This window comes from Lathyrus oleraceus, chromosome 5 (genome assembly GCF_024323335.1).
Source record: "Lathyrus oleraceus cultivar Zhongwan6 chromosome 5, CAAS_Psat_ZW6_1.0, whole genome shotgun sequence".
Lineage (NCBI taxonomy): Eukaryota > Viridiplantae > Streptophyta > Magnoliopsida > Fabales > Fabaceae > Lathyrus > Lathyrus oleraceus.
In genome coordinates this window covers 395099056-395113271 of record NC_066583.1, presented here as the reverse complement: position 1 = coordinate 395113271, position 14216 = coordinate 395099056, and the positions used below count along the sequence as shown (strand labels likewise).

Sequence of the window (14216 nt, the reverse complement as noted above, 5' to 3'; positions counted from 1 at the left end):
AGATGTCTAGATTGCAGCTGCTTACTACCAAGTTTGAGAATTTGAGGATGAAAGAAGATGAAAGTATTCATGACTTCCATATGAATATCCTTGAAATTGCTAATGCCTCAGGAGCCCTAGGTGAGAAGATGTCAGATGAAAAACTAGTGAGGAAAATTCTCAAGTCACTTCCCAAGAGATTTGCAATGAAAGTGACAGCCATAGAAGAATCTTAAGACATCTGTAATATGAGAGTGGATAAGCTAATTGGATCCCTCCAAACATTTGAGTTGGGGATGAGTGATGGATCTAAAAAGAAAGCCAAAAGCATAGCCTTCATGTCAAACACTGAAGAGAAAGAGGAAGAAAGTGGGCATGATACTGATGAAGATCTGGAAAATTATGTGGCATTACTAGGGAGACAGTTCAACAAACTCCTGAAAAGGATGGATGTAAGGTCAAAGTCTAATGTCAAGAACAACTCATTTGACATCAGTAGGTCCAATGATGCAGGAAGAAGAACAAAATCTGAAGAAAAATCCAAACAAGGAAAAGGAGTTCAGTGCCATGAATGTGATGGGTATGGACACATTAGAGTTGAATGTGGGACCTACATTAAGAAACAAAAGAAGATTCTTGCTGCTACTTGTTCTGATGAAAGTGAAATAGAAGGAGAGTCTGCCAATCTTGTGACTGCCTTGACTAGAAGATGGGGTTTTGATGAAGACTCAAGTGATGATGAAGTAACATTTGATGAGTTAGCCACTACCTACAGAAAGTTGTGTTACAGAAGTGAAGAAGTGTGTCAACAAGTGGAGAATCAGAAGAAATTGATAACCCAACTAGAGGATGAGAAGACAGAACACTTGGAAACCATTTCTAAGTTGAAGATCGAAGCCGTGTTCTTGAACTCCAAACTGGATGAGATGACAAAGTATGTCAGAATGCTAAACAGTGGATCTGACACCTTAGACAAAATCCTCAAGACTGGAAAAATGGCAGGAGACAAGTCTGGCCTTGGGTTCAATGAATCCACTCCTGAGTGTAGTCACACTAGTAGCAAACCAAAGATGTCACATCAGATGTCCCAACATCACAAGGAAAGACAACATAAAGGAAAAAACCAAAGATGGAGATGTCATTACTGTGGAAATTTTGGCCACATCAAACCATTCTTCTTTAAGCTGTATGGCTATCCTAGTCCTACTCTTCATCAACCTAGACCCAAACACCACATCCCTGTCAACAAAAAATAGTGGGTTCCTAGGACTGGTGCTACTAACTTGATAGCTCACACTTCCTTTAGAGTTTCAGCCAAAGAAGACTGGTATTTTGACAGTGGATGCTCCAGATGCATGACTAGAAGCAAAAACCTGTTAATTGACCTTCATCTTCATGCCACCAGATATGTAACCTTTGGTGATGGAGCAAAGGATGAAATCAAAGGGATTGGAAAACTAAACTGCCATGGAGTCCCTAACCTTGATAATGTGCTACTTTTTAAAGGACTGACTGCAAACCTAATCAGCATCAGTCAACTGTGTGACCAAGGTTTAAATGTGAACTTCATAAAAACTAAATTTCTGATTACTAATAATAAAATAAAGTGATCATTAAAGGAGTCAGTTCTAAGGAAAACTATTATATGTGGAGTTCTCAAGAAACTGGTTACTCATCAATGTGTACTCTAGCCAAAGAAGAAGAAGTGAAAGTATGGCATCAAAAACTGGGCCATCTGCATCTTAAAGGAATGGAGAGGATTATATCTGTTGAAGCTGTTAGAGGAATCCCAAAATTAAAGATTGATGAAGAGTTTGTGGGAAGTGTCAGATTGGAAAGCAGACAAAGATGTCACATCAGAAGATCAAACATGACACCACATCCAAGGTGCTGGAACTTCTCCACATGGACTTGATAGGACCTATACAGGTGGAAAGTCTTGGTGGGAAAAGGTATGCTTATGTGGTGGTGGATGACTTCTCCAAATACACCTAGGTAAATTTTATAAGGGAAAAACTGATGTGTTTGAGGTATTCAATGATCTTTGCCTAAGACTTCAAAGAGAAAAAGAAAGTCAAGTTATCAGAATCAGAAATGAAGTATGGGAATTGGTTCCAAGACCTGAAGGAATAAATGTTATTGGAACAAAGTGGGTTTACAAGAAAAAAATCTGATGAACAAGGGGTGGTTACTAAAAATAAAGCAAGATTGGTAGCACAAGGATACACTTAAGTTGAAGGAGTTGACTTTGATGAAACATTTGCTCATGTAGCTCGCCTGGAGTCCATTAGACTACTACTCGGAGTGGCATGTATTCTAAAGTTTAAACTGTTCCAAATGGATGTAAAAAGTGCCTTCTTGAATGGTTACTTAAATGAGGAAGTGTATGTTGAACAACCTAAAGGGTTTACAGAACCAAATCTTCCAAAGCATGTGTATAAGTCGAGGAAAGCTCTCTATGGGTTGAAACAAGCTCCTAGGGCTTGGTATGATAGACTCACAGTGTTTCTCATTGACAATGGATATAGGAAGGGAGGCATTGATAAGACCTTATTTGTAAAAAATGAAGGAGGAAAACTCATGGTGGCTCAGATATATGTGGATGATATTGTGTTTGGTGGGATGTCAAATAAGATGGTTAAACATTTTGTTAAACAAATGCAGTCTGAATTTGAAATGAGCCTTGTTGGAGAACTTACCTATTTTATTGGGCTACAAGTCAAGCAGATGGAAGATTCTATCTTTCTATCTCAAAGCAAATATGCCAAAAATATTGTTAAGAAATTTGGCATGGAGAATGCAAGTCATAAAAGGAAACTTGCTCCTACTCATCTGAAAGTCTCTAAAGATGAAAATGGTGTCAGTGTGGATCAAAGTCTCTACAGAAGCATGATAGGGAGTATGCTATATCTCACATCAAGCATACCTGACATTGCGTTTGCTGTAGGTGTATGTGCTAGATATCAAGCTGAACCAAAGGTGAGTCACATAAACCAAGTGAAAAGGATCCTGAAATATGTCAATGGCACTAGTGACTATGGGATGATGTACACTCATGGATCTGGATCTGTGCTAACTGGATAATGTGATGCTGATTGGGCTGGAAGTGCTGATGATAGGAAAAGCACATCAGGAGGATGCTTCTTCTTAGGGAACAACTTAATATCATGGTTTAGTAAGAAACAAAATTGTGTGTCTCTCTCCACTGTTGAAGCTGAATACATAGCAGCTGGAAGTAGTTGTTCTCAACTGGTATGGATGAAGCAGATGCTAACTGAATACAATGTCACGCAAGATGTCATGACATTGTACTGTGACAACCTGAGAGCTATAAATATTTCTAAGAATCCTATTTAGCACAGCAGGATAAAACATATTGATATTTGTCACCATTTTATTAGAGAACTAGTGGAAGATAAAATTGTAGCCCTGGAGCATGTTGCTACTGAGATGCAGTTAGCTGATATTTTTACAAAGGCCCTGGATGCAAATCAATTCGAATTTCTATGAGGGAAATTAGGGATTTGTATTTATGAGAATTTGTAGCAATTAATTTGGAATGGAAAAGGTAATCAAATTATTGTCTGCTTACTTAAAATAAAGCGCCCCATTTATGGTAAATCATCACCTAGTATTGGAAATACCATCTATTTCCTTTTCACACGCAACCTCTACTCAAACATTTCCAACTCCCTGCGTCTTCCTCAAACTCCTCTGCTAGGGAAACTGAAACCTTTCCACAAAAATAACAAGATGTCACAACATCAAACACCATCTGGTTCAAAAACTACTAAGCCTACTCACAAGGATAGAACGCCTTCAATGGACTTTCTTGATGAAGAAATTTTGGATGTAATTCCTCTGTCTGTTATCCAGGCGAAGCTCTAGACTCAAACCATCCCATGGATGCATCTGCTTCTGCATGCCCCACTCAAGTTAACAACTCTAGTATCCCTTCTAGCTCTACTCATGCCACTAGTTCTAAGAACGACATGCACCACACTGATCGTGTCATAAGAAACCTAGTCACTAGAATCCTCAATGAAGGACATTCTGTGAAGGGAGTTTCTACTCCTCTATCTAGAATGGACCCCTCTGCTGAGGTTGAACCTCATAGTGAGAAGGATGATGATTCCTCTAGATCTGAGAAGGATATGACTGCTGAAGGTTTGTGCTCTTTAGGGAAAACTGTGTCTGGTAAGAAATTTATGGCATCTACTACTGCCAATGCTTCACAGTCTGAGAAGCATGATTCTGCAAACAATGTGATTGACCTAGAGGATGATAGGTCTGATGATCAAGATGATAGCTTACTTCACCACTTAAAACCTAGTGTGGCTAAGCGGATGAAGACAATTGTCCATCTTTTCCCCAGTGAACTTTGTGGCCTTCTACCCAGTAACCGGTAGTTGTAAGTCCTATTTTATGTGGTTTTCTACCCAGTAATCGGTAGATGTAATCCCCTATTTGTTGGTTATCTTTATCCAATATTCGGTATTTATATTCCTTCGTTTTTGAGTATACCACCCAGTAACCGGTGATATATCTCTAGATGATTGCTTTTGTCAAGCAATTTATCCCTCGCGAGTCATCTTTCATTTACCCTTGTTTGGTAATGATTGTTTCTCCTTCTGATTGGTCATCATTTTATGCCCAATAACAGGTATCTCGATGTCCTTTCTTTTCGGTCGATTTATCCTTTATTAACCCAGTAATCGGTTGTGGATAATCTTCCATGCGAGTATGTTATCTACGTTCTGATGGTAATAGATAATATATCTCATGCGCTCTTCAGTCAAAGTCTTTGTTCTTCCCTAGTTGAGTAAGATTCGTATTTCCCTATGGAATCGAATGTCCATCCTATAAGTCGAGTTTTCTTCTTCAACCCTCCTTTCGGATGATGAGTGTCTTGGATATGTTCCCAATTCACGCTTGGTAGGTCACCTATTATATGCCCAATAACCGGTATCCCTGGTGTTCCTTCTTTCTGCTCCCTATTATGACTTTCTGTCCTCTGTGGAGTCAGATTTTCCTGAGTTAAGATGTGCCTTTTAGGTCCTCCTCAGATGTTTTGGATGATTGATATCTCTCACCCTTATACCGGTCTTAGTTACTCTTTCTCCCTGGGCGTGTTATTTTCTCACCCAGTAACCGGTGTTTTGATAACATGTCTCTCTTTGAGTTTATTACCCAGTAACCGGTAATATCTCGTTGTTTCTTACATAGCTGAGTCCTTTGTGGACCTCCCCATCTGAGTCCGGATTTTTATCTGAGGTATCCTTGGTGGATAGTTCTGTTGTATTGGCATATTCCCAAATACATGCATCTTTGCGTCAGCTCGAGTCTTTCCATCAATTTATTTTCGTGGAATCCCTTCGTGTCTCTCAGAAAGTTTTCAAGTCGTGACCTGCTCACGCATTCTTACCTTTTTCAAATAAAAAACTAATAAAAATGTCAGAGATCTGGGTAAGGGGTTGGTTATGAAATGGGAAGGTCTTACGCACCCAATCTTTGAGATTTTTACCCCAGACTACGAGGTTTTGATCCTACCTTTGTGATGGTACGTAGGCAATGGGTTCATCCATTCAAACAACAAAAATTGTAAATATATATTCTCTTCTCATCCCTCCAATCTTTTGCACATATTTTCATATATAGCAACCTACAACACACATTTGCAAAAAGAGGTTCCCTTAGAGTACTAAGGATGTTTTGGGTGCATAAAACCTTCCCATTTCATAACTAACCCCCTTACCCATATCTCTGACATTTTTATTAGTTTTTGATTTGATAAAACTTCTCACTTGGCTTTTGTTCGCTTTTTATCCTTTTCTTTGGACAAATAAAAGTGCAGTGGCGACTCTGTTGGGGACTTATCTTCCTAGTGGGTTTAGCCTACTTTTTCATTTTCATTAACTTTTGAATTCCTGTGCATGGTGGCCGGAAACAGTTAGCTGGCCGGAGAAGATGTTGGTTTCCACCACCATCCCCACGTAGATGCTTCAGGTCCCTTGGATCTCTTTCAAGATCCTAGGAGCTTGATTATAATTTGTGTGATTGCTTGTGTGTGCTAAGTCCAAAGGAAAGGAGCGTCTTGAATCATCTCTATGATTTTAAGAAAAGGAACTCCAAGGGTTTTATCTCTTCTCTTATCTTTGTATGCTTTAGGACTAACCCTTCTCTTCTTCTCCTCACTCTAACCCAAGCCAAACTCTTTATGTGCAAACTTTGACATTGTTTTCAAATTAGAAACCTAGGCCTTATGCCTTTGATTTTTCAAACTCTTTTCATTAATACTCATTGTGAATAAATCTTAATCAAACTTTGACTTAATTTTGTAAATAAACCTAACTTGTAAATACAACTCACTTCAAGTTGTTTTTGTGGTTCCAATGGCCACCTTTGTTAAAACTTTTCATAAACATTAGCCATAGGTTTGAGTTATTATAGTGGTTGATATAAACCTCACCTTATCTTTAGTGGTCTTCTCATCCCTCCAATATTTTGCACATATTTTCATAAATACCAAACTACAACACACATTTGAAAAAAGAGGTTCCCTTAGAGTACTAAGGATGTTTTGGGTGCGTAAAACCTTCCCATTTCATAACCAACCCCCTTACCCAGATCTCTGACATTTTTATTAGTTTTTGATTTAATAACCTTGAAAATTTTCTTGTTGATGATATGGATGCAAATGAATGCATGAATGCATGGATGCAACAATCACACTCAAGGATCAAGCAAGTCACACCACACAAAGGTCACGGGATGGCTCAAGTCATCATCAATATCAATCATCCATTTTGGTGGATTATGGTTTACACCTTATCAACACCCAAGTTCCATTGATATTAAGGATATACGAGAACGGAACAACCGCGAATCAAGGGTTTGTTGTAAGTCACGAGCATGGAGTCTCAGTTAAGAACCACCCAATGGGAGTGTACTATGGTTAAACCTGACAATCATGTTCTAAAAAGGTCCCCATAGTCATCATCTCATCTTTCGGATATTATCGGATAAAACGACTACTCGTATTCCAAAAATATTCTCAAGAGAGACTCTTATGAGTGTAGTATCACGTAACAATCGTATCAAATCTTACACTTGAACGACCTTCGCACTACGTCCTGAAAAAGGCCAAGATGGGCTAGGTATCTAAGGTCCTTGGCTTCTAAGGTTTATATTGGAAAGAGTAATGCCTAACCACGACTACTCGTGTGACATTATTGATCCCAACATAACCTCCACCAAGTGAATGGGCTTGCAAGTCAACTTGCTAAGGTATAACTCCACACAAGTTAACAAGACTATGCCATTCTCCTATCATAAGTGCACTCGAATTCGGGTATAGAACTCATCTCATAAGAAACCACCAAACACACAAGCAATTGATATATCAAGCAATTCATACATTACAAACAATACAGTCATCCCAAATTTGCACAGAAATATGTCACAAATATATATATATATATATATAATGATACAACACATATAAGAAAAAAGTAGGCTAAACCCACTAGGAAGATAAGTCCCCAGCAGAGTCGCCACTTTTCTGTAGCGGGGTATTCGTTATCTTATGGTTTATTGACTAAACCAAAATTAAACATACAATTCGAGTCGCCACCACACTTTTATTTGTCCAAAGGAAAGGCTAAAAAGCGAACAAAAGCCAAGTAAGAAGTTTTATCAAATCAAAAACTAATAAAAATGTCAGAGATCTGGGTAAGGGGGTTGGTTATGAAATGGGAAGGTTTTATGCATCCAAAACATCCTTAGTACTCTAAGGGAACCTCTTTTTGCAAATGTGTGTTGTAGGTTGGTATTTATGAAAATATGTGCAAAAGATTGGAGGGATGAGAAGAGAATATATATTTATAATTTTTCTGTTTAAATAGATGAACCCATTGCCTACGTACCATCACAAAGGTAGGATCAAAACCTCGTAGTTCGGGGTAAAAATCTCAAAGATTGGTGAATTGATTTGATCAAAAACCTTAAGGTCTTTTGTTATCAAAGGGAGAAAACTCAACCTAAACCAACAATCTACCATGTGAGGAAGGCTTCAACATACTAGTGAGGGGTTAAACCTATAATAAGTATGGAAGACTTATAATCCAACCACTAAGGATAAGGTGAGGTTTACATCAACCACTATGATAACTCAAACCTATGGCTAATGTTTATGAAAAGTTTTAACAAAGGTGGCCATTGGAACCACAAAAATAACTTGAAGTGAGTTGTATTTACAAGTTAGGTTTATTTACAAAACGAAATCAAAGTTTGATTAAGATTTATTCACAATGAGTATTAATGAAAAGAGTTTGAAAAATCAAAGGCATAAGGCCTAGGTTTCTAATTTGAAAACAATGTCAAAGTTTGCACATAAAGAGTTTGGCTTGGGTTAGAGTGAGGATAAGAAGAGAAGGGCTATTCCTAAAGCATACAAAGATAAGAGAAGATATAAAACCCTTGGAGTTCCTTTTCTTGAAATCATAGAGATGATTCAAGATGCTCCTTTCCTTTGGACTTAGCACACACAAGCAATCACACAAATTATAATCAAGCTCCTAGGATCACCATTTGGCTTGTCTCTCTTAACTTGGCTACTCATGACAATGGTCCTCCTTACTATATCAAGATGGAATCCCTATCACACAAGAGCAAACATCAAAAAGTTCACAACATAATAAGAGGAATGACAAAGAATGAGTTTAAATTAGGGGTCCTTTGAAGTCAACTTTAAGATTTAGCGTTCTAAAGGCAGGAGGCCTAGTTGCTCTTCAACAAATTTAGCATTCTAAAGGCATAAGGCCTAGTTGCTCTTAAACTCCTTTAAGCATAGGTAAGTCCTAATTCTAAGTCCTTTCTCCTTTTTGCATTAGGTCACACAAACAAAAGCAAAACCAACACAAGACAATAATATATTTATATACAATAATGAGCTCAAATGAGCAAAAGGAAAATGAGATAAACATGAAATATATGCTCAAGTGAGCAAAGTAAAAAGCAATATGAATAAATGAGCAAGAAAGTAAATTGAATTAAAGTAAATTGCAAGAAATTAAATGCTCAAATTAAAGTTAGTAATTAGTGGTTATGTTAGTGTGTCATAAGACAATTTAGCGCTATATTAAGCAATCGTAAGTGGACTAATGTAGTAGTCACACCTATCTGAGGCTGGTCAATAAAACTATACGCAAATAAACACAAGTTAGAGATCATGATTAGTAAGCCAAGATCCTACAACTTATCATGCCAAAAGAAAAGAGGAAAGGCCTTGTATGGACTTTAAGTTTTTTGCTTGACCAAGAAGCAACCTATCTTGGACACAAAGCAACTCACTTGATCTTGGATCAAGTTGAGTTTGATTTGGATCAAAGAAGGTTAAACCTCTCATATGTCAAGACCAACCATAAGACATTAACTCATTGGCCAAAATAAAAAAAGAAGTGAGATGAATATGAAATGAATAAAAAGAGAATTCAAATGTCAAATACAATTGGTCAAAAGTGAATTAAATCATCATCAACCAATGCTAAACAGAAGAGAAATGAAGATTAAAAGTCAACAAGTCAAACATATTTTTTTGGTATTTCTTGAATTAAAATAAAATGTAAAATAAAAATGGACAAATATGGTCAAACCTCAAATTCAATTCAAATCAACTTGAACAAGTCCAATTAAATTCTCATAGGTCTAACATGGTCAAACAAGGTTTGACAAATTTTTCCAACAATTTTTGAAATTAGAAACTATTTTAAAACAATTAAAAAAACATTGAAAAATAACACAAATGAATTAAAATCTCAAATAAATCTCAAATCAATTAAGAAATTGATGAGATTATTTTTCATTGACTCATCATGATCCATATGTATTATGAAAATATTTTTGGAATTTTCAGATATCAAAAAGTATTTAAAATGAATTAAAAACTATTAAAAACAAAATAATTCACAAAAAATATTAAATGAAGTCACAAAAAAAATTAAAAATCAAAATATAAAACTAGATTTTTCAAGAAATTTTTTGCCATTGGTCTCATATTTTTGTGACTTCAAATAAAATATTTATGAATTTTTGAAAATAAAAGGAATAAATGAAATTAAAACAGAAAATAGAAAATAGGAAAAATGCGCTGCTATTGGATTTAACTCATTAATTGACGTGGCATTATAACACGGTCCAGAGGCGCGGTCATACCATGTTCTCAAATCAAGCGCATCACATGTGGAATTAAAATAAGTCAATGCAAGCAAGGGCCATGATTATAACATTTGAAAGAGATCCAAGGGACCTGAAGCATCCACGTAGGGATGGTGGTGGAAACCACCATCTTCTCCGGCCAGCTAACTATTTTCGGCCACCACGTGCAGGAATCCAAAAGTTAATGAAAATGAAAAAGTAGGTTATCAAAATGAAGTTGGGGTGATGTACATCACCCCTGTAACTTTGGATCTTCAAAGGACCCCTAAGGAATTAAGACTTGAAGATCAACTAATGATGTTGAAATTCAAGCTTGAAATTGAAAATGAAAACTAAAATTCCTTTGAGTGAGGTTCGGTTTCCAATTCAGCAGAGTTTCAGATCTCCTTCAGGTTGAATTTTGAATGAGCAAGCATCTTTATTTATAGCTGAACTTGATGCAATGCTTGCTTTCTCTCGTGTGCATGAATTTTAGATCCTCCATGCATGGGCCTGTACAGGCGCATGTGAGGCCCAAAAGTGGATGGAAATGCATGTTGAGATAACAATGAGTTGAATTGGACATGCAATTGGCCTGGTATTTGCTTGCACATGAAGTTATTAGGTGAATTGCAAAATTGAACATAAACCTTAAGCTCTTCAAAAGTCCCACATGAAAAATCCAAAAATGGTGGTGTGAGTAATGGTTGGAAAGATCTTGACATAAGGAACAAAAGTCATGTTGGGGAAAAATTCATTTGGAGTTTGGAAATTTATGAAAATTGGCTTTGAAGTTTGGGGTATAAAACATGTCTAGGTTCCCTTTGAGTTTTTTTTGCCAAAACCAAGCAACTTCAAACCCTTCTATTTCAATGATGAAAGCCTCAAATGGAAAAACCTCCAACATAAAAGTTGTATTTATTTTCAATATGATTAATTTAGACTTAAAATTTGCATCATTTGGATTTTTAATGAGAAAGTTATGGGCACTTGAAGTTGGACATTTTTCAAATTCAATGACTTTGTTCCAAAGTGACCTATAATGTTTTGTATTATCACATGTGTTTATTTTAGGATTATGAAATTTTGTCCAACATAACAATTTAAGTAGACATCTTAATATTTCCAATTAAATTGTTCTCATCTCAAAATCATAAAAAATAAGGAAGTTAGGTCCTTGGGAAGTTGACCTAAAATTAGGGTTTCAGTCAAAATGACCTATAATGTTTTGCAATGAATGATGACCTTCCAAGTTTCAAATGGATTTTTGATGAACATGAAAGTTGTTAATATGGTTCTTAAGAACATGTTTTATCTTGGGGTCATATTTATTTTACAAACACATAAAAAGTTGTGTCTCAGTGATCCTCAGTTTAGTCAGATGACTTGACTGGTCAACTTCTCAAGGCCAAACTTCAAATCTTGATGAATGAATGATTGAGGGTACTCACATACGCTCATATATGCATAAAATAATGAATGAAAGAACTTCCCTTGATTTAATTTTATCATAGGTTGAGGTTGCTTCATGGGCAAGGCATAGTCAATGCACAGTTGAATTAGGGTTTCCTTGGGAAACAATCCTCAAGCCCTCTGGGTTATCTTGATCAAATTGGTAAATTGAGATACTTGGGAGACATATATGATTATTAGGAACTTTTTGGACCATTTTCATGCTTGCTTTCATCTTTATTTAGCCACTTCATTGAGCTTAAGAGCCTCCTAGGAGCCTAGGAGCACATGATCACTTGAGCTTCAAAATAAAAAGAGTTAGTGACATATTTTTGTGCTTTTGGTTAGTAAACAAAATAAGAAAAGTAATAATATTCAATTCAAGCATGCTTGGTGGTCTCAAATCACTCACACAAGTCCTAACCCAAGGGTAAGGAGCCAAACATGATATGATCCTTGAGGCAATGCAATAAGCAAATGGTATGATGCCATGAGGGATCTTAGGGTCAAAATTAGGGTCTTACAAAGACTAGAAAAGGAAGATTTGTGGCTGAAATGATGTCAGCCAAAACAACTAAGAAGACTACTGGTGTAGGTCCCTCAAAATCTTGGAGCAAAGTTGATGCGAATAAGAGAAAGGTAAGAGAAGTTTCTGAGTCGGACGAAGACGTTGAAGAAGATGTCCCTGACATCTCCCCTGTGAAGAGGACAACTGTGAGGAAGTCCCCTGTAAAGGTTGTTGCTATACATTTGGACAATATCTCTTTCCATCTTGAAGATGGAGCTGCAAAATGGAAGTTTGTGATCCAAAGAAGGGTGGTTGTAGAGAGAGAGTTAGGCAAGGATGTTGTTGAGGTCAAAGATGTCATGGACCTAATTAAAAATGTTGGGTTGATGAAGACTGTGGCTGGGTTATCTCAGTGCTATGAAGGATTGGTTAAGGAATTAGTTGTCAATATTCCTGAAGATATTGCTGATAAAAACAGCAAGGATTTTTGTAAAGTGTTTGTAAGAGGGAAGTGTATCACATTTTCTCCCACTTTGATTAACAAGTTTCTGGGAAGAGGTACAGAAGGTGCTTGTGAATTGGAAGCCACAAAAAATGAGGTCTGTAGAGAAATTACAGCAAGACAGGTGAAGGAGTGGCCTAGTAAAAAGCATCTCCCTGTTGGGAAGCTGACTGTTAAGTATGCCATATTGCATAAGATAGGGTCTGCAAATTGGGTACCTACCAACCACATTTCCACAATTTCAAATGCCCTTGGAAAATTTATCTTTGTTGTTGGAACCAAGCTGAAATTTGATTATGGTAGATTTACGTTTGAACAAGTTGTCAAGCATGCTTCTACTAATGCATTAAAGTTGCCTATAGCTTTTCCCTCAAGGATTTGTGGGATTATCCTGAGTCAACACCCTGGGATTCTGAGTACAAATGACCTTCCAAGTAGACGAAAACCTCCTCTATCAGTACACTACAAATTGTTTGAAGGCATTCATGTCGAAGACATTGTCATGACATCTGTTGTGAAAAATCCATCCTCAAAAGGTGGTATTATTGTTGAGTTGAAGGAAACTTGTAAAGAGTTGGATACAGGGATAAGGGTAGCAACAACCAGGAAAGAAGCGTTGGAAGCACTGATTGCAAGCTTGGAGCAAGCTGAAAGAGAGAATATTGGACAGGCCAAGGAAGATGAAGCCCAAACCTCTAGTGAGAGGTCTGCAACTAAAGATGAGACAAGTGGCAATTCTGTTTCTGATGGTGATGAAGATGCAAGCTCAAGCTCCTCTGATTAGCCCTTTGTGAAGTTGGCCCCCATTCTTCTAATGTGGTTTTTTTTGCTGTGATGGATGTTCTGTTTTTTTTAGCAATCATATTCTGCTGCTTTGATGTGTATTTTTCTGGATTTTCTAGTTTGTTAGATTTTATCTCAGCTGGTTTAAAGTTGTAAATGTTATTGGATCTGTAACACTTTACCTTTGACATTCTGTTTGATTGAATAGACATTTATTTTGTCTCTTTGGTCTCTTTTGGCTAAAAAGGGGGAGAAGTAGCTAAAGTAGCTATGTTATACAATAGATGATGTTACAGATGATGTTGGAGAGATGATGTTACAGATGATCTGTATGATACAGATGATGTTACAGATGATGTTGGAGATGATCTGTTTATTATAGGTGATGTTGAAGGTGATGTTAGATGGGGAAGTGTTATGTCTGTGGTGAGAAGACTAGTGCTAGCTGGAGGAGGAGGTGGTGTGTTCTGAGCACAAGCGTGTGTGTGTTTACTATGTGTTTACTAGTTGCTATTTTTGCTAGTAATGTGTGTTTGTTTACTTCTGCTGCTGAACTGATACTGTGATTATTTTCTTGTGAAATGTATGATCTGATGTATGTTTTAGCCAAAATTTTCCAAAGGGGGAGTTTGTTGGTTCTATGTGTTGGCATCAATTTTGGTAAAACCTAGAGTTATCACAAGTTATCATAAGTTTTGTCTTGACATGAGATATCAGTTTCCTGCAGGGTGCTTAAATATGGTTGTGCAGGATTTAGCTGAGATGTCAGACCTGATGTCAAGACATATGTATACAGAA

General features: G+C 36.9%; 1 protein-coding gene across 1 annotated transcript; it reads left to right on the top strand.

Moving 5' to 3' along the window:
- Positions 1–12492: 12492 nt before the first annotated feature.
- On the top strand, positions 12493–13889 carry LOC127080965 (uncharacterized). The gene is made up of 3 exons (XM_051021248.1): positions 12493–13114; positions 13220–13340; positions 13727–13889. Exons 1-3 carry the CDS (start codon positions 12493–12495, stop codon positions 13887–13889), a joined length of 906 nt encoding a protein of 301 aa, XP_050877205.1.
- Positions 13890–14216: the final 327 nt, after the last annotated feature.